Here is a 21,007-nt window from a genome sequence, read left to right as displayed (position 1 = left end):
GCAGAAGTAGAAGAAGAAGATCCTCTGATTCTTGCTGCACCGCATTCTGGCACCTTCCTCCTCCTCTGTGAACCTCCCATCACCCCCCACCCCCACCCACCACCACTACCATCAGCCAGTCACCTCCGCCCCAATAATAGATAAATAAATATATAAAATTGCGCAAAATCTAAGTTGTGTTGCACAAGCGGTTCTGAAGAAGATTCTCGAGTGGAACTGGAAATTGCAGACGGAAGATGACGTCAAGAAATTATGGTGTTTTACAACGGTTGGAAGGGCACAGGTAGAGCAAGAAAAAGTAGGAGACGAAGAAAACAAAACGTCAGAGATAGATGCGCAGGGTATAGAGAGACAAAAGTTGAACTGTGGCAGAGAGAATGGTGTGTAGAAGGGGGGGTGGGGGAGGGGATAGCTCTTCGAGTGGATAGATGGGTGAAAAGTTCTAAACTCCATTTTGCAGGTAGATTCCATTGTTACTCAGATGGCTCTGGCAGCCGTTTAGTATCTGCAGTAACGAAAAACAAGAGAAAATAAAATATATTGTTTGTACGTGTCAAAGGGAATGTGAGCCTACATTTGAGCGGGGATGTGGGTGTGGGGTGGTGGGGACGGGCAACTGGGATGAGGGAGGAGAGTAAGGGTGGTACTGAGGCCTAATCCTGGGGAGTTGAAAGAGAACTGGTCTAACTCCTCTGTGGTCGGAAGGGGAGGTGCAAAATGACAGCTTTGACAAAAGGACGTTGGAATTCATTGTACAACCCTATCACCGTAAGTAAACTCTGTAAAGTTCACTCATGAGACTTTATGTGCAACCGCATGAACAACCCTATCACCGTAAGCATACTCTGTAAAGTTCACTCATGAGACTTTATGTGCAACCGCATGAACAACCCTATCACCATAAGCATACTCTGTAAAGTACACTCACTGGGACTGTGCACATCCACCCACCACCCACCACCACCACCACCACTACCACCACCACCACCACCCAGGGGAGTCGGGGGGGGGGGGGGGAAGGGGGGGGAGCAGATTCCCTGGCGTTCCTGGCGTCCAGATCAGGTCAGCGCCGCATCTGCTCTTTTCCACAGCACAGTCTTAGGCCACTGCAAGAACTTGTCATGGGAAATAAGTTCGCCAGTCATGAGATTGAACGGCTCCATTCTGCGATTGCTCATGAACTGGATGATGAATTCACCGCCGTACTGAGGTTTCTTCTTGACGTGCATCCATTCCAACCAGACCACGGGGATGTCCACTTCCTGGAACAGCTTCTCGGCACCAGCCAGCACGTGACCTTCGTGACCCTCAACGTCAATCTGTGCAACAGGAAATTGTTGTCTGGTCAGTTTCAGATTCAGTTTCACTGCCCCAAGGAAGCGTCACTGCGTTCGGACAAAATCACACACCACACCTTCAAGGCAAATACCTGACAGCAACATAACCCAACGTGCTTGTCAAGGACGTACTTGTGTGCATATATTATATAATTATATACTATGTACCTCGCCGACTGTCCTGAAACCCTCTTGGCCGAGAGAGTGGGGATGTAATTTGGGCAAGACAACATTCCACAGTAATCAAATTCTGGCCCAGATAGTCGGAACAGCAGTTACCTCCTCTGCTGCTCTGATTGTCATAGTCGAAAACGACTGACTATCATACCTGTCAAAGTGGATTCCTTTCTAACAGAATTTGGCCAGACGACAACACGTTTGTTGCGATGGGTTCTTTGTGTTTTTCACTACGCCAAATGCGTGCTACACACGGGACCGGGGTTTATCGTCTTATCCAGAAGACCAGACGCCCAGTTTGATTTTCCAGGCGAACTTGGGGGAGAAATGGCGAGACTGGGATTCAAACCAAGACCCCAACGGACACTGTATTGGCAGACGAGTGTCTTAACTATTCCGCCGCCATACTCCGTCCCTTGTCGAAAAAAAAATACTCAGAATCTAATCTATACGCCAGTCCGTTCAATTCTTAAATGAGCAATCAATTTTAATCCATTACTCAAACACAGACGCGCGCGCGCAAACACACACACACACACACACACACACACACACTCCTATGTCTCTCCTACTGCTGTGTGTTGTTTATGTTTCTATTCCTACTGCTGTGTGCAGTTTATGTTTCTATTCCTACTGCTGTGTCTTGTTTATGTTTCTATTCCTACTGCTGTGTGTTGTTTATGTTTCTATTCCTACTGCTCTGTGTTGTTTATGTTTCTATTCCTACTGCTCTGTGTTGTTTATGTTTCTATTCCTACTGCTGTGTGTTGTTTATGTTTCTATTCCTACTGCTGTGTGTTGTTTATGTTTCTATTCCTACTGCTGTGTGTTGTTTATGTTTCTATTCCTACTGCTGTGTGTTGTTTATGTTTCTATTCCTACTGCTGTGTGCAGTTTATGTTTCTATTCCTACTGCTGTGTGTTGTTTATGTTTCTATTCCTACTGCTGTGTGCTGTTTATGTTTCTATTCCTACTGCTCTGTGTTGTTTATGTTTCTATATTCCTACTGCTGTGTGTTGTTTATGTTTCTATTCCTACTGCTGTGTGTTGTTTATGTTTCTATTCCTACTGCTGTGTCTTGTTTATGTTTCTATTCCTACTGCTGTGTGTTGTTTATGTTTCTATATTCCTACTGCTGTGTGCTGTTTATGTTTCTATTCCTACTGCTGTGTGTTGTTTATGTTTCTATTCCTACTGCTGTGTGTTGTTTATGTTTCTATTCCTACTGCTGTGTGTTGTTTATGTTTCTATTCCTACTGCTCTGTGTTGTTTATGTTTCTATTCCTACTGCTGTGTGTTGTTTATGTTTCTATATTCCTACTGCTGTGTACTGTTTATGTTTCTATTCCTACTGCTGTGTCTTGTTTATGTTTCTATTCCTACTGCTGTGTGCAGTTTATGTTTCTATTCCTACTGCTGTGTGTTGTTTATGTTTCCATTCCTACTGCTGTGTGTTGTTTATGTTTCTATTCCTACTGCTGTGTGCAGTTTATGCTTCTATTCCTACTGCTGTGTGTTGTTTATGCTTCTATTCCTACTGCTGTGTGTTGTTTATGTTTCTATTCCTACTGCTGTGTCTTGTTTATGTTTCTATATTCCTACTGCTGTGTGCTATTTATGTTTCTATTCCTACTGCTGTGTGCTGTTTATGTTTCTATTCCTACTGCTCTGTATTGTTTATGTTTCTATTCCTACTGCTGTGTGTTGTTTATGTTTCTATTCCTACTGCTATGTGTTGTTTATGTTTCTATATTCCTACTGCTGTTTACTGTTTATGTTTCTATTCCTACTGCTGTGTGTTGTTTATGTTTCTATTCCTACTGCTGTGTGTTGTTTATGTTTCTATTCCTACTGCTGCGTGCTGTTTATGTTTCTATTCCTACTGCTGTGTGCTGTTTATGTTTCTATTCCTACTGCTGTGTGTTGTTTATGTTTCTATTCCTACTCAAGTGTGTTGTTTATGTTTCTATTCCTACTGCTGTGTGTTGTTTATGTTTCTATTCCTACTGCTGTGTGTTGTTTATGTTTCTATTCCTACTGCTGTGTGTTGTTTATGTTTCTATTCCTACTGCTCTGTGTTGTTTGTTTCTATTCCTACTCAAGTGTGTTGTTTATGCTTCTATTCCTACTGATTGTGTTGTTTATGTTTCTTCTGCTGAAGTGTGCCGTGTTTCTTCTACTGAAGTGTGTTGTTTATGTTTTCCCTACAGATCTACACGTACACACACACACACACACACACACACACACACACACAACCAAAACAGGGTTATGACATAGACTCACTTTGTGTGAAAACACATTCGTGAGCCAGTGAATGGAGAGAGAGGAAGGGAGGGGGGGGGGGGGGGTGTGTGGAGAACAAAGATACTTATCATCTTCATTCTTTCTTCTTCTCCTTCTTCTTTCATATTCTTTTCGTACATTGCAACAGGTTTACTTTTAACAATGTGCAACAAATATGACCACAGTCCATCGGTATCAAGCCACCCAAATATGCTTCAAAACCGATTTTACACACAAATAAGATTTTTTTTTTTCTTTTCTTTTCTTTCATCTTTTTGCTTCGTTTAAAAAAAAAGTTTTGAATAAACTCTGTTTCAACATCCGTTTCTGCAAGTCACAATCTTTTATTTTGATTTTAATTCAGAGCACACACATTCTATCTCTCTCTCTCTCTCCCTCTCTCTCTCTATCTGTCTATCTTCTCCGTCCTGTGTTAGAATCTCCACCACATTTCCTTCTTTTCCTTTTTTTTTTATCATTGTCTTTCTCAAGAATATTTCTATCAATCTCGATGTACTTTTCAGACATACTTGTCTTCTTAGATAATGACTAACAAACTTTCTCCAGTGATTTCGCCTGCCAATAGATCATTGCCATACATATTCCCGACCCTAATAGAAAGGAAAAAAGAACATCAATACCCACTGCCGTGGTAAAGCAGACAAGACAGCATCGTGGACTGACGACTGAAAGGGTGTGAGTTTTGAACCCTGTCAGAATCATATCTGTCTCACAGAAGAAAAAAAAAACCCGAAAAGAATGGGGGGAAAAAACAAAACAAACAAAAACACGATGGACTGACATCATTGGAGAATGGAGAGAGGAACTATTTGCGGGAACCCAGGGGTTTTGTAAGTACTGGAAGTGGTGTGTATTACTGCTTGGAGACCCTTGACACAAAAGTGTCAATCGTTTTGACCGCCACAACTGTTGAGCGTCATTTGTTTCACTAATGCGCCTTTGAAAGAGTTGCTTAAATAATTTCCTGACTAAAACAGCTGGCGTCTGTATCTCTCACACCAAGTAGAAATCAGCAAACGGGTGTGCGTACGAAAACACAATATGACAGTGAAGGAAATCAAGTGCAGATAACAACTCAGCAACTATTCTGTCATTCCAAAATAACTTTTTAGGACTATAACAAATATATATAAAAAAAAGAAGAAATACTATCAATCAGAGAATTATGACACTTAGCACCCACTCCACGTACTAACCTTCAAAGCCGCCCTTTTGAAGGGCAAAATTTCCAGCAGACGATCCAGATGAATAGCGTAGGCATCTGTGCGTCCGTAGCCCCACTTCTTTTTCCCGGTCACTTCGTACATAGTTCTCCGAGACTGTGACCCCATCGCCAACGTCACGTTCCCCTCTTCCGAAGACGCCGCGTTTTGGATCACCTTCACCAAAGGGGCGTGGCCAAAGTCCAGAACGGCGCGACACAAGCGGATAACATTTTGATCGACAGGTTCCAGCGCCACCACTTGTCTCCTTTGCATGGCTGCTTGAAGAGTCACGAGTCCTAAGTTTGCGCCCACATCGATGAGCGGAAGTTCGCCTGACACATCCAGAAACTTGGCGATTTCTTTCTTTTCATAGAACCAGCCTTTCAGTGCTCGCTTAGTGGCTGACAGATCTTCAGACGCTGTGTCATATATGTAGTACGTCAAGTTTCCCGCACTGGTTGAGATGGAAGTCCTACGGAGTGGTTTGTTCTTGTCACACTTCAGCGAAAACCACCCCTTTGGGCCTCTAGACAGCAGGCCTTCCAGGCGCCGTTCTGTGAAAGTTTTCCCTCTGGTTTTAAAAACGTCAGTGGGCTCAGCATTTCCAGAGACACTGTATTCTGCGTACTGTCTATCATTATACAGCACTTGGCGCAACTTTTGTGTGATGGGAAAGATGTGGTATGCAGCAAACATTGCCAGAATCATGAGTAGCCCTAGCAGAGGACTTCTGAGTTTCGTGCGCTGATGATGAAACATGGTGCTGATCAGTGTGAACCTGCAACGAGTGACAGCAGCTGAGACACGCAGACAGACGCACGCCCGTCCATGAACAGGCACACATCCAAACTGACATGTGCAGCTAGAGGCATGCATACATATCCATACGAATAAATGTGATTTAAGACGTCTATTTCAAATCCCCCTGGGAGCACTGAAACAATAAAATGGAAAACACGTACGTGACTGAAATAAAACATGCCTATAAATGGGCCTCGGTACGAGAATCCTCGTGCATCCACACACGCGCGCATGTTTACACAGAAGCGCAAAATGAATGCACACAAACATACATTTGTGTGGGGACCTTGTGGCAACTCGTCCGCCGCGGAAGCGAGAGAATCTAAGCGCATGGGTTCGAATCCCTCAATCGCTGGCATTTATCTCCCTCTGCTAGACTGTGAGTGGTGGTCTGGACGCTAGTCACTCGGGTTAGACGATAAACCTAGGTCCCGTGTGTAGCATGCACTTAGCGCACGTGAAAGAGCCCACGGCAACAAAAGGGTTGTCTCTGACTAAATGATGTAAAAAATATATATATATATTGATAACAAATACATTCGAGGGCAGAAAAAGAAGTGGTGCATAGTAAGCACTTGCTTACATGATATATATATATATATATATATATATATATATATATATATATATATATATATATATATCATGTAAGCAAGATATATATATATATATATATATATATATATATATATATCATGTAAGCAAGTGTTTACTATGTACCATCATGCCACGTTTTTTGGTTGTTGTTTTTCGCGAGACTGTGTGTGTGATCTTTGACAGCATATCTTCTTTCGTCACGGAGGAAAACTTCACAAACTGAAGAAAAATCTACATGATCCGAACTACAATAGGCTATATGGATTAACACACATCTGTTGTGACAAATAGTAAGAGTAACACACACACACACACACACACACACACACACACACACACACACACACACACACTCACACAATATACGAAATGGCGACATACACTGAAATTCCTCGGTTCTAAGACAAAGTCGACCTGAATCGCACTTGCCAGAAAACTAGAAAAGAAAAGGAAAGGAAAAAGAGAAGATGGCATCAAGAAAAGCGAACCCGAAAGATCAAAAACTGTATGCAGTTAGCATTGGTCAGCTCCGCCCCTTACTGGCGACACACGGATTTCAACGAGAAGTCAGTTCTCATGACTGCCAATGACCCATCAACTCCTTTTGCAGCTACCAGCAAGGACAGAAACACACCACTTGCCTCCAGCGACAAGCTCACAGCTACAACCCCAGTTGTCGAAACCAGTGATTCTAATTGTTACAAAACAAATTATCAAACACAGAAAACAGCCAAACACAAAATTCAAAATAAGAGTCAACACCACGCCAAATATCCTGAACACAAAAGAAAATCAAATGAGATAAAGAACAACGCTGGAAGAGAAGATGCGAGCTGTGACAAGAGTGAAACTGTCTCAAGTAGTGACTCTGAAAGTGAGGCAACAAACTGAGAAGGAAGATGATTTTTTGCACGAAGAGAAAGAACAAGACCACCACCAGCTCCCACGAATCATCATATACCATGATTCCGTCCTCAGGGACGTTGATGCCATCAGACTCGGGCGATCATACGGCTTGGAAATACAGAAGAAGAAAGCGTACAACACTAGTTTCCGCACACAGACATCATCAGTGAAACAACGTCACCAGATGCTGTACTACTGCACACTGGTATCAATGATCTGAAGAAGAAAAGTGCAGAAACGGTGACAGCCGAACTCGCAACAACCGTCTCCAAACTGCAAGACAACTACCCGGATTCTAAGATCATAATCAGCAAAGTGACAGAAACAAAATCAGAACTTATAATAAAGCCAAGTTGCTGAACGCCTTAATTTACACCAGGCTGCATGACAACGCAAACATCTCGTTCCTCGGTCATGAAAACGTAAGGACAGATCTGCATCTACAAGATGATATCCATCCCAACAAAAAAGGAGCAACCTTCCTGGCGGCGAACAATGGCCGGTATTTAGACCACATGTTTTGGGAAAGGCCAAAAAAAGAAACTTCGTCAAAACTATTGGAAAAGACGAACAGAAAACAATCCAGAGAGCCGCAAGGAATACCAACCAAGCCGACGCAGATTTATTGTAAGACAAGATTCAAGACGCTACGTGAGAGATGCACCAAGACGCAACAACAACGACTACACGGTGGGCTACAGAAGTACCAACAGACGGAAAAACATATCACATTTCAACGCGCAAGGCAACTACGATCACAGCAGAAGGCCCTACAAAGGTACGAGGACACACCGCCCCGTCCAGCCGTACGACAACGCAGCACAACACCACTTCAGTTATCAACGGCGATAGACTTCATCCCCTACAACAGAGACACAACGACATACAGTGGCTACAAACAGGGACAGCGGTTCAGAGACAGCTGGTTCAACAGTACGGAACAGAACAACTACCATTTTAATTATTGATCATAACAATGTTTGACTGGCAAGGAGATTTAGGCAATGACGATTGCTCATCAAAAAGTTCCTTAAAGACAACAAAAACAAAAATATTCACATATATTTCTTCTCTTTTTTTTTGTTGTTGGTGTTATAACCACTCGTTAGTGTTAATTTTTCTTTTCTTTTGTATATCTATTTTTTTAATCTAATTGTTATGTTAAAAAAGTCATTGAACACACTTTCATGGAACCTCAAAGGGTACAAAGAGACAATAGATGGACTTACGACAAATAAATTAGCACATGATTGGGTAATAAAAGACTTAAGTAAATATGATATTATCTTTTTACAAGAAACCCATCTAGATAAAGACACTGCAAGTAACATCTTCATTCCAAATTTTGCACCTGGAATTCATTATGTACATCAAAAACGTAAAAAAGCAGTAAGTTCATCAGGGGGGGATATCAATTTACATTAAAGAAGATTTAAGAAAGAACATCAAAATACTGCCAAGCAGTAACAGCGACATTGTGTGGATAAAGATACCAAGCACCAATGACAACGACGACACTTTTGTGGGATGTGTCTACATTCCTCCAGAAACATCCTCTTTTAGAAAAGATAATACCACGGACATCTGGGATAAGTTAGAAGAAAACGTCGAAGAAATCAACGAAATGGGAAACATCTTACTTTGTGGAGATTTCAATGCACGAACAGCTGGGATACCAGATTTTATTCAAATGGAACATGAAAACAACAGATGTAACTTACCTTATAATGATCATTGTGATTTGATATACAACAGAAATTCAATGGATAGCTATGTACAAAAAGCTGGTAGAGGACTGGCGTCCATATGCATTGACAATAATTTGTGTATCCTCAATGGAAGAACACTGGGTGATTTAGATGGACACTTTACTAGTCCAAATGGCTGTAGTGTTGTTGATTATTTTATTTGTTCTACCACTATGAAAAAAGACATCTTACATATGAAAGTTCATCCCCTTAAATCTTTTTTAGATCACTGTCCGATGGAATTAAGTTTTTTCGTAACTGGATTTTCGACAAAATCAGAAAGGAATTCAGTATCAGTTAAAACGTCACGAAAAGAAACATTTAAAGCTGAAGACGTCACACACCGATACTTATGGGATGCCTTCTCAGACGAGAAATATTTAAGAGCTTTCAACATGCCATGGATAAAAACCCAAGTTGCTCAAATAGAACAAAGATTAGATACATATATTGAAAATGATACCGGTATTTCTAAACTAGCACTAAACAATACTATGAATGATTTTACACAAATGATGAAATTTGCGGCTAATGTAAGTCTTAGGAAGAAAACAAACGTTCGTAAGCGCAAAAGAAAAAAACGTTAAAAAATGGTTTGATTATGAATGTTATGAACACAGGAAAGATCTTAGATCAATACTGAATGCCATAAATAGGCATCCATATAATAAATCCCCATGCAAAAAATATTTTTCCAAACGTAAGATCTATAATAGACTGTTAAGACGAAAGAAAAGAATGTACACAAATGATCTTGCGAATAAAATCTGTGACGTCCTTCATAAAGATCCAAACACCGCCTGGAAAACATTAAATAGTTTACAAACTGCAGGCGAGAATGCCACACGCAAATAGTTGAATACATCCATATGGATTTCACATCTGGAAAAGTTCATTGGCAAAGAGGTGAATGTAGAAGAAAAACGAAGGCAAAAAATCAGAAACGAACACCGGGTTAAAACACAGACTCTTTTTGTTTACACAAGTGAGTCAATTATAAAATAAAGTAAAAAGAATATAAACGAAATAAAACAAACTAACTAGTCAACCAGTAGAATTACAGCAAAGAGCCAATTGGGCTCTAAATTAAACTCTGAACTATTTCAAACACATGTCGATTGCCATATAAAGCATTTCTAATGGAAGCAGATGAACTGCAGATTTTGAAAATGACATAGGTAAATATGGTTTTAGGGACCAACTGGACTGGAATGGCCAGAACAGCCCAGAACATAGTACGATGGCGAGCGGTCGTCGATGGCCTATGCTCCACCAGGAGCGATGGGCAAAATGAAATGAAATGAAATATGGTTTTAACTGTTCACATATATGGATGATATGCACGGGGGTAATTTCATTACCGCAGATGCAAGTCACATTAGAAGCATATTTTGTTTTTATGGCATCCAGTCATAGTCTGTATATTAGATATTAGACTGGTGAGCCTTCTACTGATGTGATGTCTTTTGGTTTTAAAACATGCGATCAATTTTGCGCGAGCTATTGATAGTATTTTCTCTGTCAGGGTCAGACTCCTGGTTTAGTTTATTAACAATGGTTCCAGCAAGTTTTCTCCAGTAGAGAATAACCTTCTTGTAATGAATATGGAATGCGAATTTCTATGGCATTGTAAATATTCATTGCGCCTTTTTCGCACAACGATCCACCCGCTCATTTCCCACAATCCCTTCGTGAGAAAGGATCCAATAAATATTAATCTTTATACCACGGATGGTCAAAACATGAATCATATGACGAATTTCTGTTACGAGTTCTCCTCTTGTCTTTAGCTTAAAGTAAAGCTTATAATACAGATTTCGAGTCGATACGAAATAACACTTGAAATATGGTAATGGGAAGACCTATTAAATGATTCAATATCATTGACATAGCCATACGTTCTGCTGTGAATATAGAAAAATCTTTACTGATATGACAAAGTACTTTTCTACTTTTAATGACGGAATTGTAAATGATGCCCCTGTCTGACTGTTATCAAGTACTGAACCATCTGTAACGTGATTTGGATAATTTTCTTGAATGTGATATTTAACAAAAGCAGGGAGAGCAGGTACTTAAGCTTTCTTTAAATCTAGGTGATCAATGTCAAATGCTACATTGTTCATCTCCTATTTAGGTATTGTCGTGTATGATGACCGAGGGGCAGTTTGATTTGGGTTCACTCGTGATGATTTAGATAAGCCAGAGTTATGTACCTATAGTTGTGAGGAATTGAATAGATTGTGCTCTTTTGGGGAAATGACGGTTTGATTTTAAACTGATCTCGGCAATATTTGAATTTTGAACTGTTGTATTAAGATATACTTTGCTGATGCAAGTTTCGTCTGTTCTTCAAAGGGTAATACTTTCTGTGTATGTTTTAAAAGTTGAAGCATGAACTGAAACATCAATAGCAAGCTTGTATGCTTTGCTATCCACACTTTGTAATTTTCTTAACATGTATTTTGGTGCAGAAAAGAATACTTCTTGTGCAAAGGTTAGTTTAAGCGTACTAGCGATGTTGCTAAGTGTATAAGTACAGAAGTATCCTGACCCCAGTGTTACCTGCTAACAATCCTTAATAAGTTGAGGATTTTTCTAACCATTGTCAAGTGGTATTCCAAGTGTAAATTCCATATCAGTTTTGATGTGATATATACGCCAAGGAATTTTACTACTTGTTTATATTCTATCACTGACCCATCTATTTTAAAAGTAGGTCATGTGTTTGGGTTATAACCAGGATTAAACAGAACCATGCATGACTTTTCTGGCTGCAGTCAAGCCATTTTCTGACATATAGTTAGTGTGCTTATTTAGTTCTTCTTGACACGGTCATACAGTCTCTTTGCATAATTCACAGATCTGAGAGGGTTTTTTTTTATTTTTAGTTTCATCCATATGCATATATCGTCTGTATATTGTACCTTTTCAACATTATTTTGACAAATACTTTGAAAGATCGTGAGTCAACATATTGAAAAGTATTGGTGCGAAGACTTATCCTTGTGGGATTCCCATGTCAAGTGATCTGAAGTTAGTGAAAGTATTTCTTACCTTTGTTTTCATTACTCTGTTGCTTAAAAAAAAAAAATTAAAAAAATTAGACCTGCAACCTGATAAACCAGTTGATTTCATTTTATAATCTTGAATGCCATACTTGCTCATACGCTTTTTTTTATGTCAAAGAAGGTGGCTAGCTTATTTTTTCTATGAGCAAATTGATGTTTGATCTGGGTAGTAATTTTAACTAGGTGGTCAACTGCTGTTCTCCCTTTTCTATATATCTTTGTACATATATGTGTGTGGGGTTGGGGGTGGGGGATATGGGCGTATGTGTGCGTGCTTGTACAAGTAAGTGTTCATCTGTGTGTGTGTGTTGTATGTGTGTGTGTGTGTGTGCCGTGGAAGCTGCAATACGTAGCCTAGAAATGAGTATGTGGAGGAGGGGATAGAGGAGGTGTAGGGTAATGTGTGTGTGTGTGTTGGGACTCATGTACGTTTATCTGTATTTGACTGTGCTTTCATATCTGTGAAACTGCATGTTTGGTGCATATCTGTTATGCATGTGTGGGTGTATGTGTGAATGTGTGTCTTCATGTTTTACATTTAGTTGCTTATTTATCATCATTGTTGTCTTATTTATTTATTTATTTATTTATTATTATTGTTACTACTACCTTTTTTATATTGTAATTTTTTTTTTTACTTATTTATGTACGCTTATCTATTATTTATTCACCTTTTTTTTCTCTCAAGGCCTGACTAAGCGCGTTGGGTTACGCTGCTGGTCAGGCATCTGCTTGGCAGATGTGGTGTAGCGTATATGGATTTGTCCGAACGCAGTGACGCCTCCTTGAGCTACTGAAACTGAAACTATAACCCAATGTTACACCATGAACATTTATTAAATATAATTATATATGCATGCACAGTACAGTAGTATATTGCTTTGGCTGAATGAACATATATGTCCCCGAATCATAAACAAATCTTTCAAAAGTATCAGCAGCAGAATTTCCAGTGCCATGTAAACTAACTGTTCAGTTACATAAGATTCAAGACTCAAGACTGACTTATAGTTGAAACGCATGTACAGATTATCACTTTTCAAAATGTGCAAACATTATTTCATTAACTGAATAAAACAAAATGTAATTGATAAGTTAATGCTGAGTTACAGGTAAGTTAAGAAAGTAAGTACATTGAAATATAATAATACACAGACACTGAGACAGACAAACACAGACAAACAGACAAACACTGATAGACAGACACATTGTTCTCATCCCATCTCATCAATGCCATCCCCCCGCCCCCCAACACCACTCTCAAAACTCTCTCTCCATTCTGACTGAGCCTCCTTTGTGTCATTTTTTTTTTTTAATTTTTTTAATGATATATACTTCTCTGTTCAATTCCAAAAGATTCAGGCATCACACTTATTCCGTGACAATTTTCCTCAAAAGCACATTCACTATATTTGGTCACACTCACAGACTTTGCATAAACGAAACTGGTACAGGTACAGTCATTACAACGTGAACTTCCAGGCACTGGCTCTAAATCAGTATCATTGCTTAATCACATTTAGTCACTGTTCAAGTGTTTCTGAATGTTTGCTCTTCTGTCTTGTTTGTTTTTGTTTTGTTTTGTTTGGTTGTTGTGGGGGGGGGGGGGTGTTGTTTTTTTTCTCTCTCTCTCTCTTTTCCAGTCTTACATATTTTCTAATTCATTTTCACCCATTGCAAAAACAAACAAATGAACAAGAAATCTTACCTTTTACTCCTTTTACTCCCCTCAGAAACAAAGTGTCAACAAGATGACCGCTCCACTTCGAGCTCTCTTTGTTAAATGGCCGAAGACAACACGACACACACCAACTGACCTAAGCCCGTCGCCCACGGGGCGTCAGCGACAGCCGCGCATCATTTTCTGATGCCTCGCTATATTGTCGCGCCGACGCCTGAAACTTGTGGCGAGGCGAGGCGTCACGCATCACGCTCCATATTTGGAAAGTCACGTGCTGTCAGTGTCGCCCTGACGATAACTTGATTTATTGTTGATACTGAAGAGGAAATTATGGTTGACTGTTGCCATGAAAATACCCCCCACTTTTTCCGAGCAAGAAAACAGAAAACTTTGGTTTTTTGTTGTTGTTTTTGATGACTTTTTTTTTTTTTTTTTTTTTTTTTTTTCATTTGAAATGGGGCAAAATTTAGATCTATATAACATGTTTTTGTTGTTTTATACTGTTTGTTTCTTTATTTTCTTTTGACGTTTTTTCAAACACATCACCACGTTTCCTTGAATTTATTCATCACACACCCTGTCCAGTATATCTGTTTATTATTTATTATTCAGTCACTTTTCCATGCATGATATTGATATTCATTGCAAAATCAATCATTTGATCAATCATTCTGTCACTCACCAGTCACTATATTAATTGTTACATCAATCAAATGATCTCTCATCTGTTAACTGTCTCAAACAATGTAATGAAATAAAATCTGTGTTGTTTAGCATGCCATTTTGCTTGTCTATTCATTCATGCAATTAGATAAACTGGATAAATTTATCATAAATCATACTTATATATTCATTTATATGTATTCGCTGATTTCATTTTTTCACTTCATGTATAAGTCATCAACATTTTATTTATAAACATGAAACTGCATTTATTCATTATTTCATTTTATTCATTTACTATTAAATTGTTGACCTGTTTTAATTTTATCACTATTTTGCTTGTTTGCCATCCAGTTTTCACTGACCCTTTTCTTCAGTGAATATATTCTGCATTGTATTTGTTTATCTAATATTGTACTATTCATTATACAGGTCTATCTGTCCAACTGTCTGTCTGTCCTTAATAATTTGTGATTCATGCGTTTACTTCTTAATTTACTTGTACTTAATCATTCATTCCAAATATTTGACATGACAAGATGAACTATAACAATTGACTGATTGTTCATTTATTTTATCTTTCTTTTTTAAACTCGTTTATTTATTTTAAGATTCTTTTCCTATCACGCTAGAAATAACAAAAGCATTACATGGTATGCAAAAGACACTTGGCTACAGTATTTTTCTGTCTTGGCGACCAGACACAGCCATAGTGTGCAGAATCACAAATAAACAAATCTAATTTTAAACACACACACACACACACACACACACACACACACACACACACACACACACACACACACACACACACACACACACACACACACACACCGGTATATATAGAGAGAGAGAGACAGACAGACAGACAGAGACAGAGAGACACAGAGAGAGTTGGTGGACTGATCTTTTGACTGGAGAGTGTGAGAGAATATGTGTGGGTATGTATATATATATATATATATATATATATGTGTGTGTGTGTGTGTGTGTGTGTGTGTCCTCTATGTGTTGATGTTTGCAATCAGATACAAAAAGTGTATATATACTATATATAAGAAAATGAAATAATTTATTTAAGAAGAATTTTACATTGGAACCAAACCTGGTTGTTGCATCTTTCATTTACATTAGTGTTTATGTGTGAGAATCCTGTACATGCAATTGTGACAGTTCTTCTCTTCTCCATATCAGTTGCACAGCTTCATAAAATAAATTGTGCCTGTTATAACTGCAGATACAATCAGATTCCAACATTTATATAGTTCCAAACAAAACGGTTTGAACAGAAAGATAAGAAATTACAATTGCAATCAGACCATGAAGGATAAATCAATTATGTAAGCATGTATTTGTGTTGAACCAACAGTTCTCCAATAGGAAGTAACACAAGTTACAAATGAAAACATCAAAACACACTGATATTATACAATGGTGTGTAAGTTAGCAAACAGTGTTATTAAAACACTGATATACATAATTTCAAGTCATTTGGCAAACTCTGTAAGAACAAACTCCTAGGAAATGTTTATTTCAGCTGAAGCTGGAATAAGACAGATAAGTATGATAGGTATGGAAGTTAAAATGCTATATGAAATCAGTTGCTTTCCAAACACCAATCATACTGTTACGATTTGTGATTTGGATGAGAAAATAGTCACACTTAGCTGCAGTCTGCATTAATCCCATGATATTTGTATACAGTGAGCATGCAGATGAAGGAGAACATGAAGGAATGACTCTGTGTGTGTATGTGTGTGTGTGTGTGTGTGTGTGTGTGTGTGTGTGTGTGTGTTCAGTAGTATTTTTTGTGCGGTGCGGTGTGGTGTGGTGTGGTGTGTGTGTGTGTGTGTGTGTGCGTGTGTGTGTGTGTGCTCCGTAGTGTGTGTGTGTGTGTGTGTGTGTGTGTGTGTGTGTGTGTGTGTGTGTTCAGTAGTGTTTGTGTGAGTGTTCAGTAGTATTTTTGTGTGTGGTGTGGTGTGGTGTGGTGTGGTGTGTGTCTGTGTGTGTGTTTGCACATAATGTGTGGGTGAAAATAAAGTAGAAGTGTGTATTACTCTAAAAGATATTTGGAAATCCAGTCATCCTTACAATTTCAGGTTGTTGCATCTTTCATTTACATTAGTGTTGATGTGTGAGAATCCTGTACATGCAATTGTGACAGTTCTTTTCTTCTCCACATCAGTGGCACAGCTTCAATAAACTGTGCCTGATTTAACTGCAGATGCAATCAGATTCCAACATTTTTCAGTTCCAAACTATGATTTGAAAAGGAAGAAAAGAAATTAGAACTGCATTCGGACCATGAAGGAGAAATCAATTATGTAAGCATATATCTGTGTTGAACTAACAGTTCTCCAATATAAAGTAACACAAGTTACAACTGAACTGAAAACATCAAAACACACTGATACTAATCAACGGTGTGTAAGTTATCAAACAGTGTTATAAAAAAAAAAACCACTAATATACATAATGACAAGTCATTTGGCAAACACTGTAAGAACAAACTCCTGGGAAATATTTATTTCAGGTGAAGGTAGGGGGCTGAAGGTGAAATCAGGCAGGTAAGTCTTTGATTGCACTCAGACCTATGATGGATGATAAGCTATGTCAAAAGACAATCAAATTAGAACTATGACAGGAAGTGAAGTTAAAATGCTATCTGAAATCAGTTGCTTACCAAACACTAATCATACTGTTCATATTTGTTATTTGTATGAGAAAATAGTCACACTTAGCTACAGTCAGCATAAAGCCCATAATATTTGTATTCTGTCCGCTTACAAACATTTTATTTAGGTTGCTGCCAACATTTGTAAATAGTATTAAGAAAATAGCTCCACATAATAAATAATGCTGCATTCAGTATTTGTTTCACTTTGGGGAATATAAATTGAAAATCACACTAACCTGCAGTCAGTTTACCACATGTATATATCTCACACTTTTACTCAGAGTCAGGTCAGGTCTCTACCTGCCACAGGTACCATGTAACCCTGTGCTACCTGTCACATGTGGGCAGATGGAGCTCGACAGCCTGGGAAGGCAGTCCATCTAAGACAAGGAAAAGTCTGAAGTAAAACCCATGAAGTGCTAAGGAATGCAGGACAGTCTCGACATGCATTGACCCTGGGTCCATGGCCATGTCCCGACTTTCAGTAGCCGCGCCCCCGTGCCTCCGAGGAAGGTTTTTGAGCCAGAGGCTAGGACAAGGACAGTCTGATATAAAACCTACGACCTGAGGACCTCACTGTCACCGTCCCAGCTTGCTAGGCTATGGCAGATGAACCACGGGTGTAAAGGGTGGGGCCAGTACTGCGCACACTGCACTCCACCTAAAAATTCCATTGCGCAGGCTTGAAGGACACGTCCACGTCCGCGCCACCAACTATTCCAAGCCCTGTAGCGATGGGAAAGGGGCGAAAACGGCAGGTGGAAGATGTCACTGGAAGCCGCAGTTCCAATCCTGCATGCAGGCGGTTCAGGATATTGGTCGCCTGATTGTTGACCCGGAAGTGACAGCATCACTCGGCAGCACCCTGAACGACCAAGCAGCCTTTTCTAGGGACAGCACTGCTTGCTCCACACGGAGAGGGGCCTAGAAAAGGTGGTCCAAACAAATGCTCATCTCCATACCCCCCAGTTGGCTAGCCGCGGTCAACGGGCATCTCCAAACGCGGTCGAACAACAATAGAGAAGAAAAGGCCGGCACCTGCCTCACAATTAGGTGCAAAAGGACTAAAGGTAGCATGCTGGAACATCCGAACCATGCGTAACTCTGCAGACAGCAACCACCCAGAAAGGCGTTCCGCTCTAGTCGCACACGAACTTCAGAGACTGAACATTGACATTGCTGCCGTCAGCGAAGTCCGCTTTGCAGGGGAAGGCAGCCTCCAGGAACACGGCGCTGGGTACACCCTCTACTGGTCAGGCAAGCCAGAGACCGAGAGACGCCTTTATGGCGTAGGCTTTATGGTCAGGAGCACCATTGCCTCCAAGCTTGAAAACCTGCCAACAGGACACTCAGACCGAATTATGTCCATGCGCCTCCCACTACGGAACAAACAGCATGCCACTCTGTTCAGCGTGTACGCTCCAACCCTCCAAGCGGACCCCACAGAAAAGGTCAAGTTTTACACTGATCTGCGCAACCTCGTTCAGAACACCCCTGCTGACGACAAGGTCATCATCCTTGGCGACTTCAATGCCAGAGTTGGCCAAGATTCAGAAGCCTGGAAAGGAGTCCTTGGCAAGCATGGCGTTGGTAATTGCAACGACAATGGGCGCCTTCTTCTCGAGTTCTGTGCAGAGCAGCAGTTTACCATCACCAACACCATTTTCCAGCAGAAGGACAGCCTGAAGACAACGTGGATGCATCCTCGGTCCAAACATTGGCACCTCATTGATTACATCCTGATGCGCCAGAGAGACGTACGAGACGTCCTACACACCCGAGTGATGCCCAGCGCGGAGTGTCATACTGACCACCGCCTCGTCCGCAGCAAGCTCAGGCTCCACTTCAAGCCCAAACCAAAGAAAGGAGGAGCTCCTAGGAAGAAATTCCAGGTCGGCAACTTTCAGTCAGCTGAAGTGAAAGCTGAATTCCAGGCAAGCTTCAGGACAAACTTGAAGACCCCAGTTGCCCCACAGACCCCTCTCCAGAAGCACTATGGGCACAGCTGAAATCAGCCATCCTGCAGTCCTCTGAAGAAGTCCTAGGGTTCTCGTCGAAAAAGAACAAGGACTGGTTTGACGAAAACAACCAGGAGATCCAAGAATTGCTGGCGAAGAAGAGATCAGCCCACCAGGCTCACCTTGCACAACCGTCTTGTCCGGTGAAGAAAGCAACCTTCCGGCTCATATGCAGCAACCTCCAGCGCAAGCTTCGTGAGATTCAAAATGGGTGGTGGACCAACCTGGCAGAGAGGGCTCAGCTTTGTGCAGACACTGGTGACTACCGGGGCTTATACGAAGCCTTGAAGGCGGTGTACGGTCCCTCATACCAGGTCCAGAGTCCTTTGCGCAGCGCAGACGGCCAGGCGCTCTTCACAGACAAGACGTCGATCCTGAACAGGTGGTCGGAACATTTCCAGGCCCTCTTCAGCGCCAACCGCACGGTTCAAGACTCGGCAATTCTCCGCATCCCACAACAGCCAGTGAAATTACAACTGGACGAGCTACCAACCCTAGAAGAGACTGTCAAGGCCATTGAACAGCTGAAATGTGGCAAGGCAGCAGGGGTTGACGGAATTCCGCCGGAGGCGTGGAAGAATGGAGGCCCAGCACTACACTCCAAACTCCACAACCTCTTTGTCTGCTGCTGGGAGCAAGGCAAACTACCACAGGACCTCCGTGACGCAGTCATCATCACCCTGTATAAAAACAAGGGAGAAAAGTCGGACTGCTCCAACTACAGGGGGATAACTCTGCTCTCCATCGCAGGCAAGATCCTCGCCAGAGTCCTCCTAAATCGGCTGGTGCCTACTATCGCCGAAGAACATCTCCCAGAGAGTCAGTGTGGCTTTAGAGCCAACAGAGGCACCACTGACATGGTCTTCGTTCTCAGACAGCTACAAGAAAAATGTCGGGAACAGAACAAAGGACTGTATGCGACATTCGTCGATCTCACGAAAGCTTTCGACACCGTGAGCAGAAAAGGTCTGTGGGAGATCATGAAACGTCTAGGATGCCCCCCAAAATTCCTCAGCATGGTCATCCAACTACATGAGGAACAGCGTGGACAGGTCAGACACAGCAACGACCTTTCGGAGCCCTTCCCAATTGGAAATGGAGTGAAACAAGGTTGTGTCCTCGCGCCGACCCTCTTCACGATCTTCTTCAGCATGATGCTCCAACAGGCCACTGAAGATCTTGGCGACGACGACGGTATCTTCATCAGATACCGCACTGATGGCAGCCTATTCAACCTGAGGCGGCTACAGGCCCACACCAAGACACTGGAGCAACTCATCAGAGAGCTTCTGTTTGCCGACGATGCTGCCCTCGTCGCCCATACAGAAGCGGCCCTGCAGCGTATAACGTCCTGCTTCGCAGAGGCTGCGCAGCTCTTCGGCCTAGAAGTCAGTCTGAAAAAGACGGAAGTTCTCCACCAGCCTGCCCCTACGGGAAGAATTCCACGCTCCTCACATCAACATCGGTGAGACAGAGCTGAAGTCGGTCCACCAGTTCAGCTACCTAGGCTGCACCATCTCGTCTGACGCCAAGATCGACAAGGAGATCGACAACAGACTTGCAAAGGCAAACAGCGCATTCGGCAGGCTGTACAAGAGAGTGTGGAACAACAAACACCTGAAGAAAGACACAAAGATCAGCGTGTACAGAGCTGTTGTACTGCCCACCCTGTTGTATGGCTCCGAAACCTGGGTCACCTACCGGCACCACATACGACTGCTTGATCGCTTTCACCAGCGCTGCCTTCGCACCATCCTCAGCATCCACTGGAGTGACTACATCACAAATGTCGAGGTCCTGGAGCAGGCAAAGACTATC

General features: G+C 41.3%; 1 protein-coding gene across 2 annotated transcripts; it reads right to left on the bottom strand.

Moving 5' to 3' along the window:
• Positions 1 to 1,029: 1,029 nt before the first annotated feature.
• LOC143286433 (uncharacterized) lies at positions 1,030 to 14,359 on the bottom strand. Of its 2 annotated transcripts, XM_076593996.1 has the most exons (3): positions 13,859 to 14,359; positions 5,019 to 5,805; positions 1,030 to 1,319 (listed from the first exon to the last, which is right to left on the bottom strand). In XM_076593996.1, exons 2-3 carry the CDS (start codon positions 5,784 to 5,786, stop codon positions 1,059 to 1,061), a joined length of 1,029 nt encoding a protein of 342 aa, XP_076450111.1. In that variant the 5' UTR covers positions 5,787 to 5,805; positions 13,859 to 14,359; the 3' UTR covers positions 1,030 to 1,058. The 2 variants fall into 2 exon arrangements, with proteins under 2 accessions (XP_076450111.1, XP_076450112.1); XM_076593997.1 differs by lacking the exon at positions 13,859 to 14,359 and having other exon boundaries at positions 5,019 to 5,828.
• Between the last annotated feature and the right edge of the window lie 6,648 nt (positions 14,360 to 21,007).

Source organism: Babylonia areolata, chromosome 10, assembly GCF_041734735.1.
Source record: "Babylonia areolata isolate BAREFJ2019XMU chromosome 10, ASM4173473v1, whole genome shotgun sequence".
NCBI classification, from domain to species: domain Eukaryota; kingdom Metazoa; phylum Mollusca; class Gastropoda; order Neogastropoda; family Buccinidae; genus Babylonia; species Babylonia areolata.
The sequence above is the reverse complement of the archived record's forward strand: the minus strand, read 5'-3'. Positions and strand labels throughout refer to the sequence as shown.

Bases quoted from the DNA above. Each gene is read 5' to 3' on its own strand.
- LOC143286433 (XM_076593996.1), bottom strand. From the start codon at position 5,786: ATGTTTCATCATCAGCGCACGAAACTCAGAAGTCCTCTGCTAGGGCTA. The intron at 1,320-5,018 runs GTTAGTACGTGG...CCTGTTGCACAG, and splicing joins TCAAAAGGGCGGCTTTGAAG to ATTGACGTTGAGGGTCACGA.